This window comes from Ornithodoros turicata, chromosome 3 (assembly GCF_037126465.1).
Source record: "Ornithodoros turicata isolate Travis chromosome 3, ASM3712646v1, whole genome shotgun sequence".
Lineage (NCBI taxonomy): Eukaryota > Metazoa > Arthropoda > Arachnida > Ixodida > Argasidae > Ornithodoros > Ornithodoros turicata.
Window position 1 is genome coordinate 2,309,415 of NC_088203.1, and position 26,137 is coordinate 2,335,551.

Sequence of the window (26,137 nt, forward strand, 5' to 3'; positions counted from 1 at the left end):
AAGCTAAACTAGTCATATTGTTACAAAGAGCATTTGTTCCAATGCATTCACTTCAACTCGAGGTGGTTTTCCTGGTGTTTTTTTCGGTTTCTTGTTCTTCGGCGCCTTTGTGAGAAACTGAAAGAAAGAGAAAAAGGAAACGACGAAGGAAGAAATCCCGTTTAGTTATTTTATTTCGCGAATGTTCTAATTGCGCTGCTGGCGCTCATTTTTTTACGAAAGGGCAAAATCACTTTTCATAGACTGCTCCCTTGTTCTTAACCTGGAAACAAACAAAATCGCAACGCCCCTTTGATCTCGTAAAATGTTTTCTTGCATATCTGGTAAAAAGGCAAAGAACAGCATTAATTCAGTTGCACCAAAAAAAGTAAGTTTGAAGATTTGTATTCAGCTTTGTCTCACTGGCGAATCCCGATGAACAAATACGCTTCTGGGGTGCTAGACTCGTCAAACGACGAGTCTAGCACCCCTGGTCTATACGTATATCGTTATCAGTAATCTACGGGGTGTACATAGTGAAATGAGAGGACCAATTGGGACACTGGAAGCACGAGATCCCTTTCATTAGAAGAGTGTGCCTAAATAGCAGTTTTACCCCAGGGCAGTACGTCGTGCCAGTTGTTGCCTAATATTTATGTGAATGATATTGTTAACGTATTACAGGGTGGTCAATTTTACATCTATTCTGACGATACCTAGTCTGTTTATGTCAGAAAAAAAATATTCATATTCTTGTTATCAATGCTAACATGGCTCTTTCCGAAATAGCACTATGGTCTGTGGAACAGATTAGCAACAAATGTAAATAAAACTAAAGCAATAGTATATAAGCCGAAAAACAAACCCGTCGTTGATCTTCTAATGGTTTCACTAGCTGGCCAGATAATGGAAATTGTAAATACAGTGAAGATACTCGGAATATTCTTTTCAGACAACTTATCGCACGACAATCACATACATTTTCTTAAAAGATTGTAAAAGCAACTGGTATCTTAAGTATATAGATTTTTCCTCGGCATGTTAAGTTACTCATTTATAAATCGTTAATAGTGACCAATCTCTTACTGCCACCTTGTGTGGAGCACCACAACAAACAAAAAGTAACTAACAAGACTGTTTCTTCAACAAACGCGAGCTATGAGATTTATAGCAGATGCGCCTTCTATGTCTCGCACTGCTACCATAGTCATTGACCTTCATATTATCAAAGTTCACGATTTTCATACCTATCCCCTTACCTACACTTGTAAAAACTAAAACTTAATGTTGTGTTCCAACTACAACAGAATACTCAGGGAACAAGAAAAGCTTTGTCTTGGAAAGTTCCCAGTTCCCCCTCCAACTATGCAAGACAGTCGCTTCTCTTAACGCGCGAAGGTATAGATATTGAAGAGATTCGTTGAGAGCTTGCATTATTTGCTATTTAATGTTTTTAGTTATTTTGATTATATATTTATTTTGATTATACATTTATTTGTTGCATCTGCACCGGGTTTCTAAGGGGCCGCGTCCTCGTCAAGCGACATTTGTTGCTTTTTGGCCGCCTCCTGCATTACAGTATAGTAATGCAAATAAATTGGAATTGAAATAATTGTAAGGAACGCAGGAGTGAAGAGCCGCAATGCCGAAGCAATCATTTACTGAACGAAAAAGCTATAAGGAATTATTCCCCTCCACGCAAGCAGCGCTGCTACGCAAGTGAATGTCTTCACTGAACTTGCACAAAACCGTTTCAGTTTTTATCTGCCCTATTTAGTCGGATGCTTCAGGAGCGATGCCAACTGGTCCTCCTGTTGAATATCGCTATGTCCTGAAATAGTGTGGACTCAGAGAAAAAGGAACACTTGCTCTCAGGATTAACGGCAGTTCCTGCGGGACAAAGAAAGGTCTTCGAAAAAGCTTCAGAGTTCGACACCGCCAGGTTACACAGCTCCTGGTGACCACAGAAGGCGTGACAGAAAGACAGGAAGAAAATACCATCCGCTGTAAAGTCACCGAGAAGCCTCAGCCTGAGATCGGACTCGGGATCATCTACGGTGTGCTTCTGTACCGCCTTAAACGCCTTGTGGGCCACTTGGAGCGCTGGTAGCGTTGGGAACTTCATGCGAAACGCTTCGCCATTCTCTAGGAAGCAGATCGGGGCATTCCGGACGACGGGCACAGTCTCGTTGAACTTGAAGATCCAATCGAGCAGAGAGTCTTCCCCGACCTCTTCCGTTACGCCAGGTGTGCCGTAAAGTCCTTTTAGAAACTCCAACGCGTACATGGCACCCAGTCCACCGTAGTTTATGGCAGCCGTTCCTAGACGGTAATACAGAGGGTTCTGCAAGGCAACTAAAGACACGTCCATGACGTTTATGTAGTTCATGTAGGAGAACAGGCCGAAGGCGCTGTCGTATCGTTGGACGTACAGTTGGCCAGTAGAGAAACTTGTTTCCCGCATCACCGCTGCCAGAGCCTTGTGGGAGTTGATCCAGTTGGTAAAGAAGTCGTCTTTCATGTCGGGGAACGTGGAATAGAGATTGTCGAGTTCTTTGACGTCGAAGAACTCGTCTGGCGGCCACACGCTTTGTTGCATGCTGCTCAGTCTAACGATGGCGGTCACAATTTTCTCTTGCATTATCCAGCCAGAGTTTTCCAAATATTGCAAAGTGGCGTTCTTCACGCCCTCTATGATCTGTGTTATCGCTTTTCTTTCTTCTCTGCTGTAATGAGTGTAAATCTCTTCGGCACGAAGCAGGAGTCCCATTGTCTCTTCAACAGCCGCAAGACAATGAGCGGATACTTGGTTAGGGTCGCTCATCGAACCTAGAGTGATGGCTGCGGCTTCAGGAATGGCAACCCAGGCGTATCTTTGAATGAATTCCCAACTTATCTGAGTTAAAATGCGTTGAAGAGGCAGTTTAGAGATGATGTTTTCCACCGCGGACAGAATGGTAGGGCCTTTCGCAAGAACCACGTAATTCGTGAACTTGATCGGAGGATCGAGAATCTTGTTCAGAAGTTCAACCCAGGTATTCGTTGGAATCGAAGGAGTCAGCGTGTCGATATCGGAGAGAAAGAACTGAAAAGTGTTCCGAAGCGGACGTCGACCAGTCGTGTAGTTCCTCACGAGGTCCTCGTCGCGACGAAATTCGGCGAGGTTCGCGATGCAGGGCCCTTGCCCAGTGAAGAACAGCTTGCAGAACCTGTTGACGTACGCCTCATAGTCATGATCGCGCATTGACGGCGATAGTTCACGGTGATTGCACCTGCTGATGAGAATGACCTTCGTTTGGTGTTTGCCGGAAGTGAAATAAAATTGCGCTTGCATCCATATGCAGATCTGCCAGTTCATGGCGATGCTCAGCAGGACGTCGAGAGCGTACGTTGCATTCAGATCGCCGGTCGTCTGAGGAGGATCTGGCCAAGAAAGGTTCATAGATAGCATGAAATTCTTGAAGGCTTCAAGGCCTGCACTCTTGGCACCGGACACATTCCTCTTGGAGCATGATTCAAAGAACGCCCTAGCTTTCGCGATGGCAGCGCTGTGAATTGACGGAGGACTCCCGAGACGTCGCAGGGTTGAGAGGACGGATCTTTGGCGCAGGACTTGATCAATGGCCTGGTTCTGATTGTTGCCGCAGACGAAGCTGGCGAAATCGTTGCAGAGTCTCACCGAAGCATTCATACTGCCATTGAGCATACGTGCGTGATTTATGCAGTCCTGGGTCTCGCAGTAGTGCAGGTGTTGGTCTCGGTGTTGACCGCCTCCTTTGATGATGTAATGGAGCACAATAGGCAGAGCGATCACTAAAGCAACGAAGATTACGCTCAGCGTAAAGACGACTGTGCGGCTGGAGGGAGGTTTTCTGGGTTCCATGGAATGTGGGTTCTGTAAAGCGAGTGAGTGAGTGGTTAATCGTCTGAGTGCAAAGGATTACGTAACGGCTTGTATACTGCTTCGCTATATCGGAATTTACGCGCCGCAGTGAAAAAGCACTGAACGTGTACAACAAAGCGACACGAATAGAGGACATAGCAGACCCTACCAGCGGAACGTCCAAAGTAAAATCCAGTTGGGCGTTGTTTTTACGTACTGCTGTGTGGAATCGGTATTTGTGATGGTCGACATACGCAAAGCATGAAGTCGCAATTTCTGATGAACTCCCAACGAAGGTCAGCGGGCGCTAAAAGATAGTGGCAGCTCGGGATTAGCGTAAGAGTACAGGGTGTATGCTATAAAAGGTCAGTCACATTTTCGCGTGTAGCGCGATACCTACTTGACAGACAGACTTCCGCTGCCGCAGAGTGAAGAAGTTACGGCAGGAAACCCTACAAAAAAAATCGTCGATATCAGGCACTGCGTAACAAAATAGATACGGCCACGCAAACTTTCGTCTTCATGCATTTCCTATGCGCTATGCCGACGTAAACGCGCCAGTCTCTCGATAGTTGTTTGTAGCTTCCGCATGGGGCGCTAGTGACGTTGAATCCGAAACAAACTCATGTGGGCGCGTATTTCTGTTGTGCACGGTACGTACCCGTGGTACTCATTGAGATTTACGTTTAACGAAGCTTGATACGATTTGTTTAAGATGTTTTCTGCACATGTTGCGGTTCGTATGCCGCTTCCTGGCGAAACATTTCTGCTTCTTCTCTTATCAGACGAGAGTCTGTTTGCGATTGCTTTGTTGCGAGAACGACACTTTTAGCCGCCCTTCTAACGTTTTTATTTAATTCATTGTGTGTCTCTATACAGTTTCATTGGACTATATTATTCCTGTTATTATATTTGTTCGTGTTCCATTTGTTTCTGTCGTATTTTGTATCCTTTGTGCCTTGCTGTGCGCCAGTTGACGGTTCAGGAGCGTACACATGTGGATTCAACGTCACTAGCGCCCCATGCGGAAGCTACAAACAACTATCGACAAACTGGAGTGTTTACGTCTGTACGGCGCATAGGAAATGCATGAAGACGAAAGTTTGCGTGGCCGTATTTATTTTGTTACGCAGTGCCTGATATCGACGATTTTTTTGTAGGGTTTCCTGCCGTAACTTCTTCACTCTGCGGCAGCGGAAGTCTGTCTGTACAACGACTATTAAATAATGGCAGTTGGTGAAAAGATACCAGTAGTGGGACTCAAACTGACAACCTATGTCAGATTTCCGATCAAAGATGCTACGAGTTGCGTCATGCTACAGTCACTGTCACTCACTGCTGGTGCAGTTATTGCACTGAACTATGTAACTGGACTTTGCGAAGCTTAGGTGTTGTGTGTTTGTCCTTCAATGTTGTGTTGCCTCGGCTAATATACGGGGATACTACGGAGTACCAAGAGATCGTAAAACAGTCAGAAGGTCTACATGTTGAAGTGAGCTTACATTCACGCTGAAAGTTGGCTGCTTCTCCTGCAAATCGCGACCTGGTCCTGGACGGGTTACTTTCTTCGACTGGGCTTCCATAATGTCCGTCTGGATGAGTTTGATAAGTGGCCGTTCTTCGACTGTGACGACTACGATTACCTTCTTCTTCTTCGTTTCACGGAGACTATCTTCTTCGACTATGCTAAATGGAATGAGAGCGCGTGAGTCCAGGTTTCTACTTCTTCCTTTGCGCTCTTCGGTTGGTCACTGCGCCGTTCACGTAGCTTCCACCAGAATGGGTATGTCGGCGCAGTTCCCTTAGAAGTCGGCCCTGGGCGCACATTCCCCCAGGGCGCCAGTCGTGACGTTGCCCACCTCCGTGAGGCCGACAACGGCGTGCCCTCTCACCAACACGAACACCACCACCAGAATGGAGAATAAAACATCTGCGCTTTTATACAGACGGCGGCATTATCAAATCGCAGCCGCGTGAAAGGTATTCTGTTGGCTCCACTGTCAAACGAAGTGTCACAGAACGATATGGATAGACAAAGACAGACGTAGGATATAGAATACAAAGTTCAGGGCACGTGTAAGAACGTACTTGGGAAATGCCGTCTAAATTTGCCAAGAATCATGGCGTGGTCTGTCTGTAGCCACTGCGCGGCGCGCATGCACTGTGAGTGGAGAGGGAAGGAAAGGGCGCGATGTGGTGACGGCGCGTCGGCAGTGCTAGGCAGTGCAGCGTGCAGCTGTGGTGGTCGACTGGTTCCGACGTATTTGCGTGGGCGCGCCATGGGTGCACGAAAGCGGCAGCGTAAGAAAGGTTGACGCTGCGAGACGGCGTCGCCAAGCTAAATTGGAGGAAGCCCGAAAGGCTCGTTTTGACTGCGAATGCTGCCTTGCGTGCGCGTTAGTGTTGTCTAGGGTCGTGTGAAGGGTTGTGTAGCGTTGTGAAGAAGAGTTTCTCTCAAGTTTTAATGCTGACGCATTTCCGTCGGATTCACTAATGGATCGACCATGTTTTTTTAGACCCGTAAATTCGTGGTAATCGATTAAATGTGTAAGTGGCCCACCACGTCTATCTTCTTTTTTTTAATTGCTATTATTGAAGGCGGTAAAAATCGGCAATGCAGAGCTCTTTGGTCCCTCCCGTATTACCAAGTTGAGGAAGAGAAGTTACTTTCTTTAGCCGTGGCCAAACAACGCGCTTCAAAGCGAGCTTCTTTTAAATGTACATACCGTAAAACGTACAGGTTAGGTGTAACGGCTGGTTGCTTGTGAACCCAGTACCACAGGTTATACGTGCGACAAGGAATGCTAAATATTTTTAATTTGCTAAAGAAATTACGGGAAAACGGCTTGGGGCGACGTATGGTGGGGAGATACTCCCCAATTTGTGGAGCAACATAGTGATCTATGTTCCCGACCGACTTGCGCTGCTCCTGATGGCTACGTAGCCGACTTATTTTGTTTTAGACCCAGTGTTACGCGCATGCAATATAGTTTTGCCGCCATACTTGAAGAGCAATGCGCAGTTGGTGGCGCCTTCGTCACTGTGTTGCCCGTAACGTTCAACTTGAATGTTCCCATCAACTAGTGAGCGCAATTTGGACGATAATTGTGACGTGAACTGAGGTCTCAGGCTATCGAATAGATACATTTTGTCAGATTGCAGCTTTACGCTTTCTCAGAAAGCAGAAACAAGCCGTTCAAAATTTAGCGAGTTCTTCCACCCACCCAGCAGCCGCTATACCACCGACTTCCTTTTCTAAGTCCTCGCCTCGCCACTTTCCGCGATTAAACGGTGAAAACCGTATCACGTGCCCCCCGAAAAGTCGTGACCACTGGTGCAAGAATTGATGCACGGTCCGAGCAGAAAAAAAACAACAAAAAACAAAAAAAACAATCTATGTCGTCATCTGGGCCTCACAATGGCACAGAAACGCGTCTTCCATTCCGGAGGTGGGGGCGGCACGGAAGAAATAATTTTAGGTTAGGGCCGACCCCTGCCTTGACCTCCATTGGGTGAGCTATGGTCCCTGTGGCTCGCTTTGGCAATTATGCTCCACGTGCACCCAAGCGTCCCTCGGGCCGGATTCGATTTTTTTTGTTTTCTTTCTTGGCCAGAGCCACACCTGAGCGTGCTTGGCTTACTCTTGTTGTTGCGCTCGGTGAATATCCACGACTTGCTCAGGACAACACCGTCATCTAATGCTCCGAGGATGGTCTTGTTTTTCTTTTTTTTCTTTTTTTTTTTATGGATGCACGTTAGCGGTTTCGTAGCAGCGTCAGGTACATGTCTTCTAGAAGAGTTTGTTTAGTACTAAAAAAGCTCGGTCATTGCGGTGAAGGTTTCTCTCCCCTCCTTTTCTTTTTTCGTTTCTGGGGCTCGGGAATTATTGTTCGTCCGGCGATTTTGACAGGAACGAAGAGAACCTACATGAAGAGGTCCCATATAGTTAGGACACTATAATATGGGGACTTGAAATTCTTAACAAATACTATGAAGCGACTTAGTTCTTAACGTTGTTGACTTATGATAAAGTTACGACAATTAGAATGGACACGTGAGAAATGTGAAGCTATGCCCTTACTACCACAAGCAGCACAGCATGTTGGGCCAATATTGGCGATGTCGGCCCAATCTTAGGCCATGATGCTGTGCTGCTTGGGTACACACTGTACATTTTACAGATATGAACTTACACATTATGAATGAGACTATGCAGTGCTGTTTTGAAAGAAGTGAATCGTAAGTGGTAGTCAGTTCCAAGCCTTGGCCGCAGAGTGGGTAAATTGAAAACCCCCGGTAATTTACCCTCATCTTGGTATTACAAGAAGATTCTGATGGCTAGTTCGAGTATATGCAGTGTTCGACTTGTATGTAGACGTAATGTGTGGCATATTTCCTTGATCTCGTAGGGTTTTCCATATAAGTTTTGGCGTGAGAAGGTGTGTATTTTCTTACTAGTAGTACTTTTTAGGGATTGATGGATGTGTTTAACACTTTCATAGCGTCTCATGGCGAGTATGGCTCGTATGGTAGTGAGTTAATTTTCAGTGTTGAGGTATTATAAAGAACGAGGGAATGATGTTTTAATCAATTCTTTGTCAGTACTATATTTGTTGGCATAACTGTCGTATTTATACGTACGCATCCTTCCTTTATCTATGACCAGGCGGGTATTTGTATGCGGATTTCTATAAGCTCGTATAAAGGATATAGACTCAGGGGTAGAAAGTGTTTTTTTTTAAATTCTGTGTTAGCGCCGCGAAGCAACTGTAGCTATAAGCGGCGTACACATGCGGACAGAGGACACCAGAAAGGAGTGGGAGACGGGGGTTAGTGTGCGTCCTTGGCCGACTTCAGGGGACACTGTGCGGTAGGAAGTGCGAATATATTTTGTAAGCTTTCACCAACTATTCGAAGTACATGCTCTTTCGTTATTACTTGTTCGCGAACATTTTATTAAAGCTGCGCTTTATTCGGTGGTGCGCGACAAAGGGTATTAAGGTTTCACAACAAACTAACTCGAACTTCAACGCGGCATAACTTTGAAACTGGGTCGATTTCTTTAAATTAATGAAATTTTATTTTCCTAATTTCTCGACGTTGAACGACGAAGGCCTCGAAACGCGACAGCGGATTTCCGCGGTGATTAATTACCCGCCTTCTCGTAACGTGACATTCTAATCCGTACTGTTATCACGTCGTAGCCTGCAACACCTCGCACAGAATTCAACATGAAACGAACTTTCAATAGCGTACATAAATACCGTCATGAAGCCACGACAACGTGGTGTACAACCCGTGTTTCTGACTGAAAAGAAGAAAAAAAAAAGAAAGAAAAAGACGTTCCACTGAACTACCGGGCGAAATGACAGACATGCTCGCTCACATAATCCACCGTTCAAAGTTTTAATTAATAACCGGTGAGCGTCGGCATTTTGCTAAAGCCGTGGCTCCTTTTGTGTTGTGCCCAGTAATATTCTTATTTATATTCCAACTATACGGGTAAAGCCATTCGAGCCAAGTGAGATTGTGTCTTCCACCGGAATAAGTAATGAATTAGATTGCATCTAACATCTCTCGGATGAGCGGGATTGGCTCTCGCCTTCGTTTTAGTGATGATCGGGAGCGACGAGCGGTGATTGGCTTGTCGGTCTGCAGGAAGAGGGGGGTTTAATCTTACATGCAACCGCTGGTACCGCAGCGCGTGCTAGCACAGACCCAGAATCCTTTCTTTGTTTCTTTCTTCATCCTTCATGTGGCATGTAATCAGTTTTTGATGAATAATACAAACGTGACTTGTAAGAAACTGGTACTAACACGAACTAAAAACTTGTAACACAAATGTGACTTGTGAAATTTTTGTGAAACAATATTCGTGCACCTGAAAGAATTGCGATGTGCCTTCTTTCTTTGCAAAACAACAAACCATGCCGTCAAATTTGAATGTTTGGAACTCCAGTGTATGCGTTAAACACTTTTTTAAAAAATCTTGTCGGGGACAGGAAGTCCATTCCGCCACCCTTTGTTCTTCATTCTTGCGCCTTTTGTCATCGAACAGTAGCAAACGTGACACGTGATAATAATAAAAAAAGCTCACATAACGATTTCTGTTTCCCTTTACTTTTCTTTTTGCTCGTTTATTCGGTTTACTCTCATCGTTCATTGATCGACTCTGGAACGAAAGGCGAAACAGCCTGACGAGGTTCCACATCCCAGTACTGATGGGGATATGTTTATTGAAAAAAAAAGAAAGAGAGGAAAGGTTAGTCCGGCGTAAGCCGACTTGCTAAAAAAGGAAAAAAAAAGAAAAAAAAAAGAGAAACGAGAACAACAACAACGCACGCGAGGGGTCTTCGAGGCTTGTCGAGATGACGGAGGCATCAAGAAAGCTGAAGAGGGCAGACGTAACCGCCCCCTGGTTGTGCAGAACTGGCCCAGCAGAGTGGCCAAAGAGACGTTGGGGTAACCAAGTTGTCGCAAGTGGTGTTGGAGGAGGAGTCGTTGAGAGAGATATCGGTTAGCAGGATAATAGACAGTGCTCAATGTCGGCTTCCACGCAACACGTTGTGCAATGAACCTCTATCCGAGAAACGTCATCATGACGTTGGTAGACAGACCGAAACAGATCGGAATGGGAGAGCTGGTTTCCACGAATGAGCACTTGTTCGCTGCCTCCTATAGACCTCTACCTGTTTGTAAACAAATGACGTCATAATGTTCGACAGCGCCACGAGTTCGGTAGAGTTGAACTACGTTCAATGCTAGTGGCGAACAAGGTCGCGCCCGAAAGCCACGATCTTGAGGGGATTACGATGGTCTCTGAAAAGGACGCGACCTTCGGTCCTAGTTTTCTTTCAATAGGAGGCAGCGAACAAGAGCCCATTCGTGGAACCCAGCCCTCCGCTTCCGATCTGTTTTGGTTTCGGTGTGTCTACCAACGTCATGATGACGTTTCTCGGGTAGAGGTTTATTGAAAGAAAAGTAGAACCGAAGGTAGCGTCCCTTTCAGGGATCATCGTAATCCCCTCAAGACCGTGACTTTGGGGCGCGACCTTGTTGGCCCCATAGCTTCAAGCATAGTCCAGCTCTACCAAACCGGTGGCGCTGTCGAACACTATGACGTCATTTGTTTACAAACAGGGAGAGGTCTATTGGGGGGAGTTCGTCTGGTGCATTTTATACAGAAGTGAGGGTGTCCGTACAACATTCATTCGAAGACGATGAAGGAGTGACTCTTCAGCTCTATTGCAACGGCAGGCAATAGTAAAGTCCTGCCAGGGGGTCAACGAGACGTAAGAAATGACCATATGATATGGAATCTTCTATATTCCATTTGAAAGTCTGCGCAGTAGGGCGTTCATAACCTCGTGCATGACCGTTTCTTGCTTCCCCTCTTCTTCTTTGGTAAGCTTTGAGACTGTCACAAAACTTCATGCATCTATATACGTATGGGTTCTGAAATTCATCTGGAAGACTTTCGGGATACGTGCACAAAGCAGACAGCATTTATTCGAAATTGTGGTACGTGGTTTGTTTGAGCAGCTAATATATATGAACATGACTTTCACAAACGTTACTCACGCTTGCAACTGGCAAGTCACCATAAGTATTAGAACCAGAGCGTCGAACCGAAACGTTTTTCGGCTTGTTTCGGGTGCGGCAGTTCCGGTTCAGCTCCGGAGTTCACATATATCGGTCCGATTAACCGGTTCAGAGGCTGTAAACCGGCTCTGAATCGGTTCGAGGTTCTAATATGGTACAAAATTAGAGGTCCACACTAAAAATGATAAACTCTTAGTTACGTTTTTTTATGCATTTATTTCTGTTTTCGACCAACACGACCCCCATTTCATCCCTTTCCCGAGCAACGTGCCGCCAATCTAGGCAGGCAGACCGTTCGAATCCCCAAATCACCCCCTACCACACACCAACCCGAACTAGAACCGGTATCCCGAACCGATAACCGAAGTTTTTAGATCGTTTCGGTTCCAGTTCAGCTCCAAGATGGCGCTAGAAATTACGGTTTACTTCCGGTTCAGTTCCAGCTAAAAATTACGGTTAGTTCCGGGTTTCGGTTTCCCTTCGGTTCGACGCTCTCAATAGAACTACCCCATTTGAACCACGTCATCCCCTATACGTACGCAATGGCGACAGCGTACCCTATAGTAAAACTCACTATTTCCGGTATAATACCGTTTCTGTTATCTTTCCATGTGCATGACTACACCGACTGGACGGTACCACGAGAAGACAACACGCACAAAAGTCTAATGAGAACGAGAACTTTTTGTGTGTGTTGACCCACTCTTCTTGTCAACAGCGATCTCGTAAGATCTCGTGAGCAGAATATCTGAAGCTGACTATCATTAAGGTTGACCGATTAAGATTCAAATCGTTCTACACGCGAGGCACCATTCTTGTGAGTCGATGTGGATGTCCTGCAGGACGGTCGATGCAAGACGTGGCCTCAAGGAGGGAAATAAGTCGTACGTTGGAGCCCCCTTCTGAGCAGTTTCTGAGAAGCTGATCACCAGAAACGTCAAAAGGATTCCTGCCAATGACGGATTGACACTGATAACGTTTTTTTTTTCTCGAATAGCGCGGTTAATAGGCAAACGTATATGCCTCGCTATATCAGATAAGCACTCTGTCCAGATCGATAGGATCAAAGATGTGAATCGACTTACTTGGCGAGCCCCCCGAAGCCAAATCTCGCGCTATGACCACCTGCTTGGCCGTCGGTAAATGGACGCACTCGACTAAAATTGCTCGATTTTCGTGTAATGTATGCATCTTTGGACACATACGAAGATCCCTTTGCATGATCATATTACCCGAAGAAAGTGTGCGTTCGAGATCGATAGGTTTAAAATTTTATTTCGCATACATCAGTTGGCTTCCTATAAAAGTGAATCCGCAGGTAAGATTTCCACGCGTCGCGTTTTTCTTTCATTCTCTTTCTGATCTTTTCTTCTTATTTGTCTCGGGAACCTAGGTTTGGACACGCATACAACCGCATCAGTCGCATAACATAACAATGATGACTGATTTTGAACAGATTTACACGCCAGGCAAGCAACCTGTGCATGTGTGTGTGCTCTCGCACAGTATTGGACCAAGGATAAGCTCTACCACCAGCGCGACGTGCCACCTCCGACACATGGCTCTTGCAGGAATGTCTACCTCCCACACATTGCTGCTGTCCTCAGCCGCGAACGTGCCCGTAATCTGGAGCCCCGGTGGTTATCGTACTATACCAACCCTTCAACTCGATCGAATTGCGGTACATGCTGGCGGTCTGTCCACTCTATAACGCCAGAAACTACCTAGTGCTTCTTCGCTGAACAGAATCAACAAACAATGTACCCGAAAGGACAACGACGGCTTAAAGGGACCATGAAATGATTTTTGACAAGCCCACGATCATTTTTAATTAGTTCCCCTGTACTAAAGCGTTCACTCTGTGAAATATGAAGTTGAAAATCGTACAAATAGCGAAAATATTCTATATTTACCACAGGCGTGAACGGCAGCTGCTACGGCCCGCCTCCGAGGCGAACTGGCCGTGACATCATACACAGAACATGTTGCCGATTCGCGGACGGGCTTTTGGGAGCAAAGTGCAAAATTTTCAAATAAGCTTGCATACTTTGTCATGAAACATGTTTTAATTTGACTTGGAGACACGGATGTAACTAACCGTTGACACAGAATCCTACGAGAAATGTAACATAGCCGTTGACTGTCAGCATGGTTACCGGAGCACGTTTTCCTCTTTGAACTTCTTCTTCGTCAGAACATACCTTCGTCGGTGACATTTTACGAGCTGCTGCGTACCGAACGATCCATAGACGCTGTATGTGTCGCATAACCTCTTCCTCAATTGCTGATAATTTGCCTTTCGCCATATTTCAAGTGATTTCGATGGGAGATATACGACGTCGTTGTTGTCCAAACCGAAACCATGCATTCACGTGGTCCGGCGGGGTGTGTCTTCCTCGTCGTTCACAGTTGGCTGAGAGGATTGGATGGCGATGACGTAAGCCCACTTCGAAGGCATATATCCAGCGGTCACGCCCTGCTATTTTTGTCTGATAACTGCGCCCCCGTTGTACTGAATACGGTTAAAAGTCGATGTGTGTACGATAGTGATGGATCATGAGAACGGTTTCCTGCAGAGTACTCGGAATTCTCGAAAATCATTTCATGGTCCCTTTAACATCTAGGCCACGTGGCACGAGACTCGCCATCATCTCATTGGACGAAGAAGAAGAAGAAGACTCGCCACTATCACGTAGAAGAAGAACGGTTTCATTCTTCCGAACCATATGCACTGAGACCATCGGACGAGCAAAATGGATACGAAACCCAAGCATCACAAGGAAAAGAAGCACAAGCCGTCAAGCAAAGTGTCCAGTCCTCAACACGAAGGAAGAAATGCGAGAAAGCTGAAGTTCAACCGGCGTTCCCCAGGATCACCAGGAGATCCCCAAGCAGAGGTTCAGTCCCCGTGCACTCCTGAATGTATTTCCCCTTCGAAGAACACCTCTAAGGAAGAGGCAAAGAAGAAACCACGGCTGAGCATCGTCGAGGCCAAAAGAGAGGATGAGCAAGTGGAGGTACCCCAAGCTATGTCTCCGGGCTCCGCAACCGAAGTGGTATAGTACGGCTTTGCAGTTTGCGGTAGTAACCAAGTTTAAGTGAAACCAAACCGGTTACTTTTTGCACTAACTATGGTTACCTTACTACAAAAGTAACTAACTAGTTACTGCCTTTGGTTAAACAAACTAAAATGTAACTGTACCAAAGTTACTCAGGTATTGCAATATTTTCCGTGCGTCATTCCTCTGGCATCGTCTTGTCGAGGCTTCAAATACCCTGCCATTATTCCCAACCGGGAATTGCACGAATTATATGGGCTCTGTTTATAATACGGTATAACTATGCTAGGGTAGTACAACACCTGGAACATTTTTTTAGAGTTGCATTTATTCGGCTTTTTTTTTTTAAAGATAGCTAAAATAACTACGTTGCTTTAACGTGATGACTGTATCTATAGTTAGAGATGAATGCGGGTATGAAAATTCGTACCCGCAACCGCATCGCACCCTCGGGGGCGCGACCCGCATCCGCAGCAATGTCATTGCCTCAACCCGCATCCGCACATCCCGACGCGTATCCGCATACCCACCGATATACCCGCAGCCCAAAGCGTACGCATGTTTCAGTTTTGCCACATGATCGTCACGGCACGAAAGGATTTATTGATGCGGGGGACAATGTCCGTAAGCGAGCCACTTTTCCAAAGCGTACGCTCTGGCGACTGCTGACATGGTTGCCAGCTTACTGATGCGAAGAGTGCCACTCGTGGTGTCGAAAGTTAGACAACCATATGTGGCAAACAACAACAGCTTTATTTCGAGATGATAAATGGGATATTGAAAGTATTTTGGGTCAAATGTTCGCAACGAATCGGGTCATAACAACGGGCTGGTTTTGCGCCTGCGGGTATTGCGGGTATACCCGCGTAATCCGCGGAGGCAGTGCGGGTCCAGCCGCACCTTACCCGCAACCCGCGATGACACGGAAATGTGTACCCGCGAAGAACAAAATGGCTCGGGTATCGCACTCATCTTTAACTATAGTTACATTTCAAGGACTGCAACTGTAAGTCAGTTACTATTTTAAGGTGCAAACTGTATCTCGGTTACTTTTTGAGTAACTCACAAATGACTGATGCTTCTTTTTGGTAGAGTAACGCAAACAGGGGTGTACGGAGGTGGGACAACGGCGGGCCTATGTCCCTCTTGAAATGTCATCGCCCATCTCTTATGCATGGAGATTATCAGCGGGTCTCGCGTTCTGTCTTGCAACGAGAAGGGAAAAATCTATATTTGCTTCCATATTTATGAGGCAACCAACCATCAACCATCAGCACATCAACCTGAGCCACCTTTGAAGAACTGGCACCCTACATACGACGAGGCCAAGTTGCTTTTGGTCGCCAAATATTTGTGTGGGTGTTAGGGGGTGTATGGGATGTCTGGATAAATCACTGGTCTAAGGGCACCATTCGCTGTCGCTCTTTTCAAGTTCCCGACGCCTTTCGCGACACCCCCCTGTACTCTTAGAAACAGGGGTGAAGCAGTTACACCTTTAGGAAGCAATAGTTGTCGCATATGGTGTGTCTAAAAAGATGCAAATTCTACCTGCTACCTGGTTGAAGTCGACACAATAGATCAGCGCAGGTCCCAAAACAAATTTTACTTCCAGTTATCTTCGTTGTACACAACGTGCTCGATGTCCATTGCACCGCTAATGCTGGGAAAGCTTCTTGAAGGTACATTGCTTCTGTGGCTGTAATAACAGCTCTTATACGCGTTTTGTACTGCACCTTCAAAGAGGCGGTAACAGGCAAGATTACCACCCTTTTACGCTCTTTCGTCAGACACCACGCTGACTTAGGTGGTAACTATTGAAGTTACCGCCTCTCCACGCACATTGTTGGTATGGTGGTCGCAACCCACAGTTTGGGAAACATTGCCTCACTGAGTATATTTCCAGGAACCGAAGAAACATCAACTAAGCAATCGTGGGGGATCCTTTAGCGACACGGTAAGACTTATACCAAAGGTCCCTGAGTGTGTTAGTGATTCTCCAAGATGTTCTGTTTTCCGTGGACAAGAAGAGGCACCGAATGAGCATTTTTGAAGCCAAAAAGGTGGAAGAGCTGAAAGAATCTACAGCAAGCACCACCCACCCCAAGGACACATCGACCCTTAAGGTACGCTAAGGCGTTAGACGACCGAATGGTCGGGCAAATGCTGCTGAATTGAGTTGGTCTCCTCAACGCCTCGACTGTAGTGGATTTTTCCGGAGACGTCGCGGCCCCCACAAGCCACCAAGCTGGAACGTCGTGTAGCAGATGTTCTTCGCAAGGCAGTAGTAAAAGCAAAAGTCTGTCGCGATAACTCAGATGCATTAACGATAAGTACGTAAAGCATTGCTGTTCATAGCCAAGGGGACTAACGTTTCCACAGTGTGTTTAACACGAAACAACTGATGTTCTGAGGCTGGAACAACATAGAAGGGGCAAATACATACAAAGCCTCAACCCAGGCAGCACACGACATCGGGCCGATATCGGCAGCAAGTTGGGCATGTCGGTCCAACGTATCCCCGACACTGCCAACTTGTAACCGATGTACGAGAGAAGTTGGCAATGTCGGCTCGATGTTGATGGAAAAATGCGACATCTAGCCGACACTGCCAACTTGGGACCGATATCGCGCTGAAGTTGGCAATGTCGGCTCGGTGTTGACCGAAACAAGCGACATCTAGCCGACAATGCCAACTTGCGACCGATAGCACTTTGAAGTTGACAATGTCGGCTCGATGTTGATGGAAAAACGCGACATCTAGCCGACACTACCAACTTGCGGCCGATATCACGCTGAAGTTGGCAATGTCGGCACAGTGTTGACGGAAACAAGCGACATGTAGCCGACAATGCCAACTTGCGACCGATATCACTTTGAAGTTGGCAATGTCAGCTTGATGTTGACCGACACCAGCGAGATGACGCTGACAATGTCAACTTACGATTAACACCCCACGCAGAGATTGACAATGTCGGCTTGATGATCATCGAAACCAGAGACATGACGCCGACATTGCCAACTTTCGACCAACATATATATCCCACTGAAGTTGGCAATGTCGGCTCGATGTTGACCGAAGCCAACGACATCACGCTGATATTGGCTTTCCATAGACTTACTTGGTGTCTCGCGCGAAAAGCAAGTAGGAAACACATTCGTTACGTTAATGTCGAGTTAATATTCGAAGCAATTCCTCACTTGAGCCTTGTTTGTATTCTTGAGCGAATTAAACTGGGACACGTCACCTCCACCATTTTGATTCCGAGACGAGCAGGGCTCTCGAATTTACGGAAGCTCGTAAGACATTAAATAAATAGTATCTGTTTTCGCTTCAAAAGGAATGCCGGTACCTTTTGAAAGCTTCTTGCACTTCGTGGTCCTAGGAGCGTTTAAACTTTTTTTTGTCTTGCATTTTGTACCGCCGCACTCATTGCCCGCCATGGGAAATACGAGGAACAAAGGAAACCATCAGAAAATGAAACGAATAAGAAACAATGGAAGAAATAAGACGTTGTTTCTTCGCAAATAACCAGTCTAAGGTTGTTTTTGTAGTTACTATTGCGAACACGCGAATACAAATACAAAATTATGTTGGCGCAACATCAGTCACAAATCGGTAGCATGTCGGTCGCATATCGAAATGACATCGGCGGCATGTCCAAATGATATCGGACCAATATCCTGACCCGACATCGGCCCAACTCTGGGCGGTGTTGCAAAGTGTATGTTGGGCCGATATCGGGGGTGTCGGCAGGAGTACATCGGGCCGATGTCGGCCCGACATCGGGGTGCTGCTTGGGAATTTGCCCATGAAATTAACGATGAAAGGAAATCGCTGAGAAGGCGTGTTAGCTTAGCTCAATTGGTAGAACCCTGGACCAGCAATCCAGAAGATGTGGGTTGGAGTCCTACAGCTAGCTAACCTTTTCAGTGATTTATCTTTCACAGTGTGTTTACAACTCCGGTCATTTTGCGCAGCCATCGGGTCGAGTGAACGCGAGCGTAACCGATGGCAGCAAGCTCAGTAGGTATCCCGACACATCCCGAACCATGACCGTCGAAGAACTGGTGAGTGGATTGGCTGTTGTAAACGATGTAGCCCTGAACTACTCCTGAGTCGGATTTGGCAGTTGCACAAGTATACTCGTCTCGTCTGTAGTCCCAGGCCCAGGCCCTTAACCCGGCTTTCGATTGAGTTCCCTCCCGGGCCTGGCCTGACGGCTCCATACCTGGCCCGGCCCAAGCCCGAAGAGATTCTAGGTTTTTTTCGGCCCAGCCCGGCCCATTGTAGCGGGCTGTAAAAGTTGACCGTTGCTAACTAACAGTGGGGGTAACGCAGGTTCGAGCGCGCTCGGGCTTTCGGGTAAGCCCGAACAGTGCCGAATTAGAGACTATAGAACGTGACCTAAATTTTCCACTAACGTGAACTTTGAGGTTATCTTGACATCCAGATACTTAGATTAGCGCAATTTTTTTTACTAAGGTCCACTAAGCTACATTGATGTCGAGTTACACTTTAGCCTGTGGCGAAAAGAAAGCGAGAAAGCTTGTGTCTTTTGTGTTGCAGAGAGAACAACTGCTCGGCCTAACACCGCCATCCAAGTCCTCTCCTGTCTCCACCACACCTTTAGTCCAATCCTGGCGTCCACAGTACAGTGTCTTCTACGCCTTCTTGGCAATAGTCGTGTTCATTCTGATCATCGTCCTCATCGCCAGCAACTGGAGCAAGGACTTCTCGAAGGGTGCGATTATCCGAATTTGTTCTTCCGAGGGCTGTATTGAGCACGCTGGCAAGTTGAAACTGTCCCTTAACTTGAAGCAGTTGCCGTGCCAAAACTTTTATACGTATGTCTGCGGAGGCAACTGGGGGCAGCAGGTCTCCAGCAGCATGGAAGAACGAACACAGTTTGATCTGGCTGATGCAATGAAGAAAGATATTCTACGACCGCCTTTGGCAGGTTCTAAGCCAGGACTTCTATACGCCTCTTGCATGTCCAAGATCACCAACACGGAAAAAGCATTGGCCGTATTCAAGGAGTTCAAGAACAGCCGTGGCATCACGTGGCCAGAAAACCCACAATCGAGCGACATTCATCCGCTGGATATCCTGCTTGACTTGGCTATAAACTGGAATATGGGTTCTTGGTTCAACGTGCACGTCATGTTTGCTACCAGAAGTCACCCGAGGATTATTCTCATACACGATGGTACGATACAAGCTAACTGGAAGGACTACCTCAAGTGGTTGAATACGACGCGAGAAGACGCCAAGTACGTCCAGGCATTCTACGAGCTTCTAGGCGCGCCACCGGATGACTTCATCACCAGGCTTCACGACAACGAGTATCGTGAGTTAGAAACCCTTATCAGTGCGTCATCATCCGATCCTATCGAAGACATGTTCCGCTTGCGTCAGATTGAGAAGTATACACCGAACATACCCGCCGACCTTTGGCTGTCACTCCTCAACAAACAATACAAACATCGATATACCTTCAACCTTGACGAGCAGGTACTCGTGAAAGACAGCAAGTTGCTTACAGCCATCGCTAACCTTATCGACACCGTACCTAGACAGGATTTAATCGTAACAATAGGGTGGACCTTCGTTCAAGAGTACTTGTGGATGGCCAGTGAAACTGATGTTTCTCGCGACCCCACCATGAAGAGTCGCTACTGCATGAGGTCTCTTGTCACATGCTATGGCCTCCTACCTGGCATCACGTACTTCCTGAAGACGTACCATCCTTCGATCCGCGATGACATCGATGCCCTCTTAAACCACACGCTCGAACGGACCATACACTTGGTCAATCAGTCGATATGGATCGACGAGGTGACGAAGATGACAGCCATAACAAAAATACGGAACGTCACTACAACCATCTGGCCACATGAAGACTCAATGAACCTGTCAAGGCTCGAGTCGTACTTCGAGACCTTCCCCAACACTAGCGATCTGTTCGTATCCAGCTACCTGGACGTCGTCAAAAAGATTAGCTCGCTAGTGCACACAGAACATTTCGAAGACGTATACACCAAGACGTACATAACACGGTTCACTTTCTTCGACTACTACTACTTCCTGAACAGAGCCGTCGTAGCCATAGCCGCTTTGTCATCGCCTCTGTACTACGCAAGCGGAACGGCTGCGATGAACTACGGAGGCCTTGGCGCGGCCTACATGAAGAAGGTAGCCAGATTAATAGATCCACAAGGTGTGAATGTTTCTGTTGATTATAAGCGTACGGCTTGGTGGAACAAGTCGACCTTTCAGGCGTACAGGAACAAGTCTGAGTGCCTATCAAATAGAGGAGCCAGTTACACCTCGATGTCACTTATAGCGGCTTTGGAAGTTGCTTTCGATGCCTTCGTTGACACAGTTTTGAAATCTAACGAAACTGTGGACGCTCGGTTGGAAGACATGAGGACCTATACTCCGGAACAGATATTTTTTATAACATATTGCTACGCAACGTGCTCGAAAGAGGAGCAGGCAGAGCAAGAGTGTAATGTACCCTTGATGAACTTGAGCAATTTCTCGTCGGCTTTTGGCTGTCATCCGGGTTCGCCAATGAATCCCATTGAAAAGTGTTCCTTTTTCTTGTAACGATGCCGCGAATTATTGCGTAACAGCCACTGTAACACAGCACGAGTATATAGTCGTGTCGACCTTGATACATTTTGCGTTAAAATAATACCCTATACAGTTGATATTGAATTTGGTGTTTCCGGCTTTCATGTTTATGTATAGTACTTGCTGCGCTCATAAATCGTGAAGACAAAGTTTGACCTCTGTCTTTCGCATGAGGTCATGGCGTGGTAAAAGCCGGTAAATGTCTGTGTGATGGAAGATAAGGGTTTGGAGAGGCAGCGTTTTGTCTATCCAATGGCGAACGGGTTGTCAAACCCTGCCTAGCGCTCGGAAATTGCGAGGTCTTCGCCCGCACTGGCTCGCGTGACCGTTGCCACATGAACCTAAGTGCCAGGAATCCAGCGTGTTTTGGTCTCTTGGATCACGCTAGATGCACCGCGGTCTCCAGTCTTCGGGCTCCATCGTCTGCTGACCCATGTGAACTTCGACGTGCGGGCCCATGCGACCCGTTGTCACCCGCTTGGTGCGAATGTGACTACACCGGATATGGTTGGCCAATCCGCTGTCCGGTCGCTTCGAGGCCGGGCCGAAGAAGTGCTAGCTGGCGAATTCCTGGCCCTCGGAACGGCGCCAAGAGGACGCATGAGATTGCTACGTTCTGACCAGACAAACTCAGTTGCTCGGAATCTGGCAAAAAAACCTGACAGGAAATGACCACGCGAATTCGCCATAAAGTATGAATTTTTGACCATGATGGTTTCTGACCATGACAGTGATGGTTTTAGACTTTCAGAAACAGCAGCGAAGATCATCATAACTGCGTGGTGTCTGGAGCTGTTTGGTTCCTGTACTTGGCAATTGCTCCTCTATTATTTCAAAGTGGTGGCACGCATCGTGGTTTCTAGAACGTCTGTCACTCCCGCACGGATGTCAATGGTAGCTTTCATGTCTTGGGGTCCAGGGTTATAAGCATGCAGTTTGCGATGCTGCTTCCTTTGAGGCAAGCGAAGAAAGCTTTCTCTTTCTTCTCTTTCTGCTGTGAGCAGGACCAGAGCCCCAGTAGTTTATCGAAGCTGAAAGCGCGGGAGCTTTCGTAATAGTGCTGCCTCGAGTCTTTCTCGGTGTGCTTTGTAGGCGGGGCACTGAATGATGGCTTGGAATGTTCTCCGGAGTCTTCCGAGTTAAGTCTAGTGGAGATTGTTGTGATCTCATTGGTCTTTGTGGCATATTCGGGGCGAGAGTTTGTGTCCTGGGTCGACTTCAGGGGAACTGGGACCACCTTTCCCTGGAAAATCTGCCGGCAGCTCTTGGACTGTGATAGTAGGACACACTATCTCCTAGTCTTTACCCTGTCCTAATCTATACCTTGTCTTAAATGGAGTCCACTTGTTGTACCGCTGAACACACCCTGTGCCACATGTCGGTCCACAGACGATGGAGTCCCAGACGAACGTAATGCGATCTGGAAAGCTTCTTATCACAGATCAACACACACGTGATCATATAAATGCGCATAATGCATATATAATGAGGCAGTGACTTGTTCGGGTTTTTTCGGGTTTACCTTTCTCAAATTCGGGGGGGGGGGGATCGGGCGGAGATAATGTGAATCCGGACGGCATAACGTGTATATCAGTATAGTAAAGTGCTGTGTGTATAGATGCGTTAGCCTGTGCGGTTGCTTGCTGGTGTATATGAATCGACTGACATTGTTTCCAGGCCTACTGACCGCCACGTGAGTCAGGTTGTAGAGATGTCGCAGATATACAAGCACGATAGGTCGTGCATCAGTACAGCCATGACGATGTAATCGCACAAACAAAATACATGACGAAAACCCGAGACTGGGAAAAAGACGAAAACAGACGACACAACACAAAGTCTCAAGAAGAGAGACTTTGTGTTGTGTTCGTGTGTGTTCGTCATGGATCTTAGCCACCAGCTCGCTTGCTTTTTAACCATTTTATCTGCACAAACAAAGTTCTCGGGATGTGTCTTACGGGTGAGTGATGTGGTTTTTCACTTCTAGTTCCCGCTAGGGTCCGTAGTTGCAACCTGGTCTTTCGGTGTTTCTTCTACTCAGTGTCATTAGAACGTTCGCCGTCCCCTGTCCGTCTCCATGTTTTTTTCGTCGTCTTCGTTGTTATCATGAACCAACCGGCCCCGTTTGTCTGATAAATGGTGTTAAAAGAATTACTGATACTGATGTAGAAGAATCTGATCAAAGAATTACTCGAAGCCCAGGCTATTCGAATGCTATTCTTGAGCATACTTCTGGTTACTCGTACTCTCGAAATAATTCGAGTGGCATTTTCCCGTCAAATACGCAACTTCTAAATGCGAAGGAATGTTGCAAAAAATATCAAAATATTTTTTGTCCGCACCTTTAAGTTCTGTGCAGTTACAAATGAAATACGAGGTAGTGGATGCTTTGCGATTGTAATGTAGCCTGTCCACCATCCTATCTGTGTTAAGAAGAAACAGACGTGTTCCCTACAGTCCATCATCCACGCTGACATCCCATCGCACTTCTGCTGCGCATCCCTTTCGAAGACAAGAGTAGAAGCATCTTTCAAACAATCGTGGCAGGAAGGGGCCATGGGAAGCTCGAAATAACCTCCACTGGAAGCGAAACTGCGGGTGGCGATGAACGTCGCATCAGACGCCCGAGTGCTACACTCATTTGACTCGATTCGATTCGAATGAGGATTGGTCTATCAATCGCATTCATCGTCCATGCAATACCAGGAGCCTCTACGACATGCGCGCACATGCTAGTTTACACGATATCCCTACATATTCAGCCATCTTTCATATCTGTACGAGTCGAAAGTATATATGGTCAGTTAATATGCTTTCATTCTAATTACAATTAGGTCAATGTAAAAAATTTTCGTAATATACGAGGCGCTTTTTTTATCTTTTACATATATTTTTTAGAAAAAAATCTATGAGAGCAGCATAGATGTGTGTGTGTGGGGGGGGGGGGGGGGAGCGCCTCAGTTCTGTACTCATAGCCTTTTCTTAACGAAAAACTTGTAAATTATTGAAAAAAAAAACACCCTGTATATTTAATATACATATGTGATAAGTAGGACACAAGCAACATAGTAGTATGGTACAAGTTGAGACGTCTTCTTCCGCGAGGAAGCTTAAATACGGAATAGAACTCCCAGGCAGGGAAAAAATAATTCGTGGATCGGCCTTAGCTACACCGATGATGATCATATAGCTGACTGGCAACGCGGAAACCCTCGAGTTATGTCTTCCTATTCTCCCGCGTTCTTCATTCATATCCCTCTCTCTGGTGCACGGCGCATCATTGACCAATAGCAGTGGGAAGCCGACGACCACAGTGCGAAAGACAGACTGTCTTCACGCGGATTAATTAGGCCTAATGAGTCCCGTGAAGGACTTTCATGGTTGCCACGGCAATGCGCCCAAAATGAGACGTCTAATTAATTCCCGCAGGCAACACCGGCCGTCCATACATAGAGGTGATGAGCTTCGCGTACCATTCAATCAGCCCTTTTCTTTCAACCTCGGTACCTGAATGGGACAGAGGACGCTAATGACCCTATACCCTGTCATCGCTGGCTGCTCTTTGGGGGATAGCGCTTTGATGCGCACAAGGTATACATTCACTGCGAAACGTGTTGTACATGATCTTGGAGAGTTGGGTCTTATACGGTATACCGTAAGACCCAACTCTATAAGATGAAATTGCCGTGCATTCCTATCCTTAAAAAATGGAGTGAAAAACACGATAAAATATTACCCGCGTATAAGCCGCACCAGTGCTTTATGGAATGTTCGAAGCGTGGAACGCGAACCCGGGAACATTCTTTCAAATGCTTCCACCAGATGATCCGACCAATGTGGTGTTTATCAAGTCGATGAATGTTCTAGTTTTCTTCTGTCGAGTATGTAGCTTCATGAAAAATAATATTCACATTTTTTTCCGTGTAATGGCCATATTTCCGCGTGGCCACTTGGAATACGGCTAAATTTTACGCCGAACCAAAAAAAAGAGAGAGAGAGAGAGAGAGAGAGAGAGATGTCAGTTCAGGCATCGTACGGGAAAGGTTTGCTAATGAAGAGTATCTTCAGCTGGTTTTGTTGAAAAGAGCACGTCTTTTTGCGGCGTGTCATTATGTAATTTAATCGCGTCGTTTCATTCCGCCGGACGATTATAGGACCGTAATAGACTTCGCAACTGTCGTGCTGAGGTTTGGTTCTGTCATCGTGAGAATTAACCGAAGGAATGCGCCTTACAGGACAGTCAGTACGAAGACTATTTATGATTCGTATACAGGGTATTTGTTTTTAGCTGCAACACATTTTCATAACAAGGGGAGTTGCCTTAGGACGCTTCTGCTTTTGCCATCGGATTACTCGACAGGGCTGCTACTAGGAAACCGTATCTCTTCTTCCAGATTAGGGGACTAATTAACGGACATATTTTAATCACCTTTTTAATTATTGACTTTAGGGAGCACACTGCAATTGCGATATTGAAGCCTGATCTCCACATGATCCGCTCGAACTACTGATGAAGCACAAAAGTAACCGCAGCGCGCGCTACAGACCTAACTCTCCGCCGTCTTCAGCAAATAGACGGTTTCAGAAAATCCTATTGCTCCTTGCGCACGCGTTGCATTCTGGGAGATTACTGGAATGCCGAAGGGCGAACTGACCTTGACTCTTCGTGGACAATCGGCCGAGAGAGATGGAACCGAAACATCTTGGAGACCTTGTCCTCCTTTGTTATCAGCAAGTTCCCATAGTTCAAAGCGGCGCTAAGCTCTCTGGGATTTTCTGAAGTCGTCTATTGCAAGTGATCGGCAAAGGAGCGACGGTGACGCCCTTACTTAACGTTACAGAAAGACGTCGTACCCGATTCAGGCAAACCCTTATCGCGTTATATTTCACGATCTTTGTTTACTTTTTGTTTTTCCATGGGAGTTAGTCTAAGGCAGTGAGATGAAAGCAGGAATTCTCAAGATTCCCAGGATTTTT

The 26,137-nt window shown here is 46.5% G+C and overlaps 2 protein-coding genes and 1 long non-coding RNA gene across 4 annotated transcripts in view; 2 read left to right on the plus strand and 1 right to left on the minus strand.

The window, feature by feature from the left end:
- Window positions 1-26,137, plus strand: part of LOC135389810 (uncharacterized) — a 173,601-nt gene that overhangs the window by 140,948 nt on the left and 6,516 nt on the right. The gene's annotated exons all lie outside the window — the stretch shown is intronic.
- Window positions 1,610-7,009, minus strand: LOC135389786 (endothelin-converting enzyme 2-like). Its single transcript, XM_064619817.1, has 3 exons — window positions 6,867-7,009; window positions 5,365-5,548; window positions 1,610-3,874 (listed from the first exon to the last, which is right to left on the minus strand). Exons 1-3 carry the CDS (start codon window positions 7,007-7,009, stop codon window positions 1,766-1,768), a joined length of 2,436 nt encoding a protein of 811 aa, XP_064475887.1. The 3' UTR covers window positions 1,610-1,765.
- Window positions 14,113-21,315, plus strand: LOC135387832 (neprilysin-11-like). Of its 2 annotated transcripts, XM_064616986.1 has the most exons (5): window positions 14,113-14,520; window positions 16,427-16,477; window positions 16,548-16,646; window positions 18,502-18,591; window positions 19,091-21,315. In XM_064616986.1, exons 1-5 carry the CDS (start codon window positions 14,218-14,220, stop codon window positions 21,131-21,133), a joined length of 2,586 nt encoding a protein of 861 aa, XP_064473056.1. In that variant the 5' UTR covers window positions 14,113-14,217; the 3' UTR covers window positions 21,134-21,315. The 2 variants fall into 2 exon arrangements, with proteins under 2 accessions (XP_064473056.1, XP_064473057.1); XM_064616987.1 differs by having other exon boundaries at window positions 14,474-14,520; window positions 16,136-16,646.

Excerpts from the sequence above, each read along its gene's own strand:
- LOC135389786 (XM_064619817.1), bottom strand. The coding sequence starts at position 7,009 with ATGTATCTATTCGATAGCCTGAGACCTCAGTTCACGTCACAATTATCG. Across the intron at positions 5,549-6,866 it reads AACTGCGCATTGCTCTTCAA|CATAGTCGAAGAAGATAGTC; the intron begins GTATGGCGGCAA and ends CATTCCATTTAG. Across the intron at positions 3,875-5,364 it reads AGCCAACTTTCAGCGTGAAT|AACCCACATTCCATGGAACC; the intron begins GTAAGCTCACTT and ends CTCGCTTTACAG.
- LOC135387832 (XM_064616986.1), top strand. The coding sequence starts at position 14,218 with ATGGATACGAAACCCAAGCATCACAAGGAAAAGAAGCACAAGCCGTCA. Across the intron at positions 16,478-16,547 it reads GGGGATCCTTTAGCGACACG|AAGAGGCACCGAATGAGCAT; the intron begins GTAAGACTTATA and ends TCCGTGGACAAG. Across the intron at positions 16,647-18,501 it reads AGGACACATCGACCCTTAAG|CCATCGGGTCGAGTGAACGC; the intron begins GTACGCTAAGGC and ends CATTTTGCGCAG.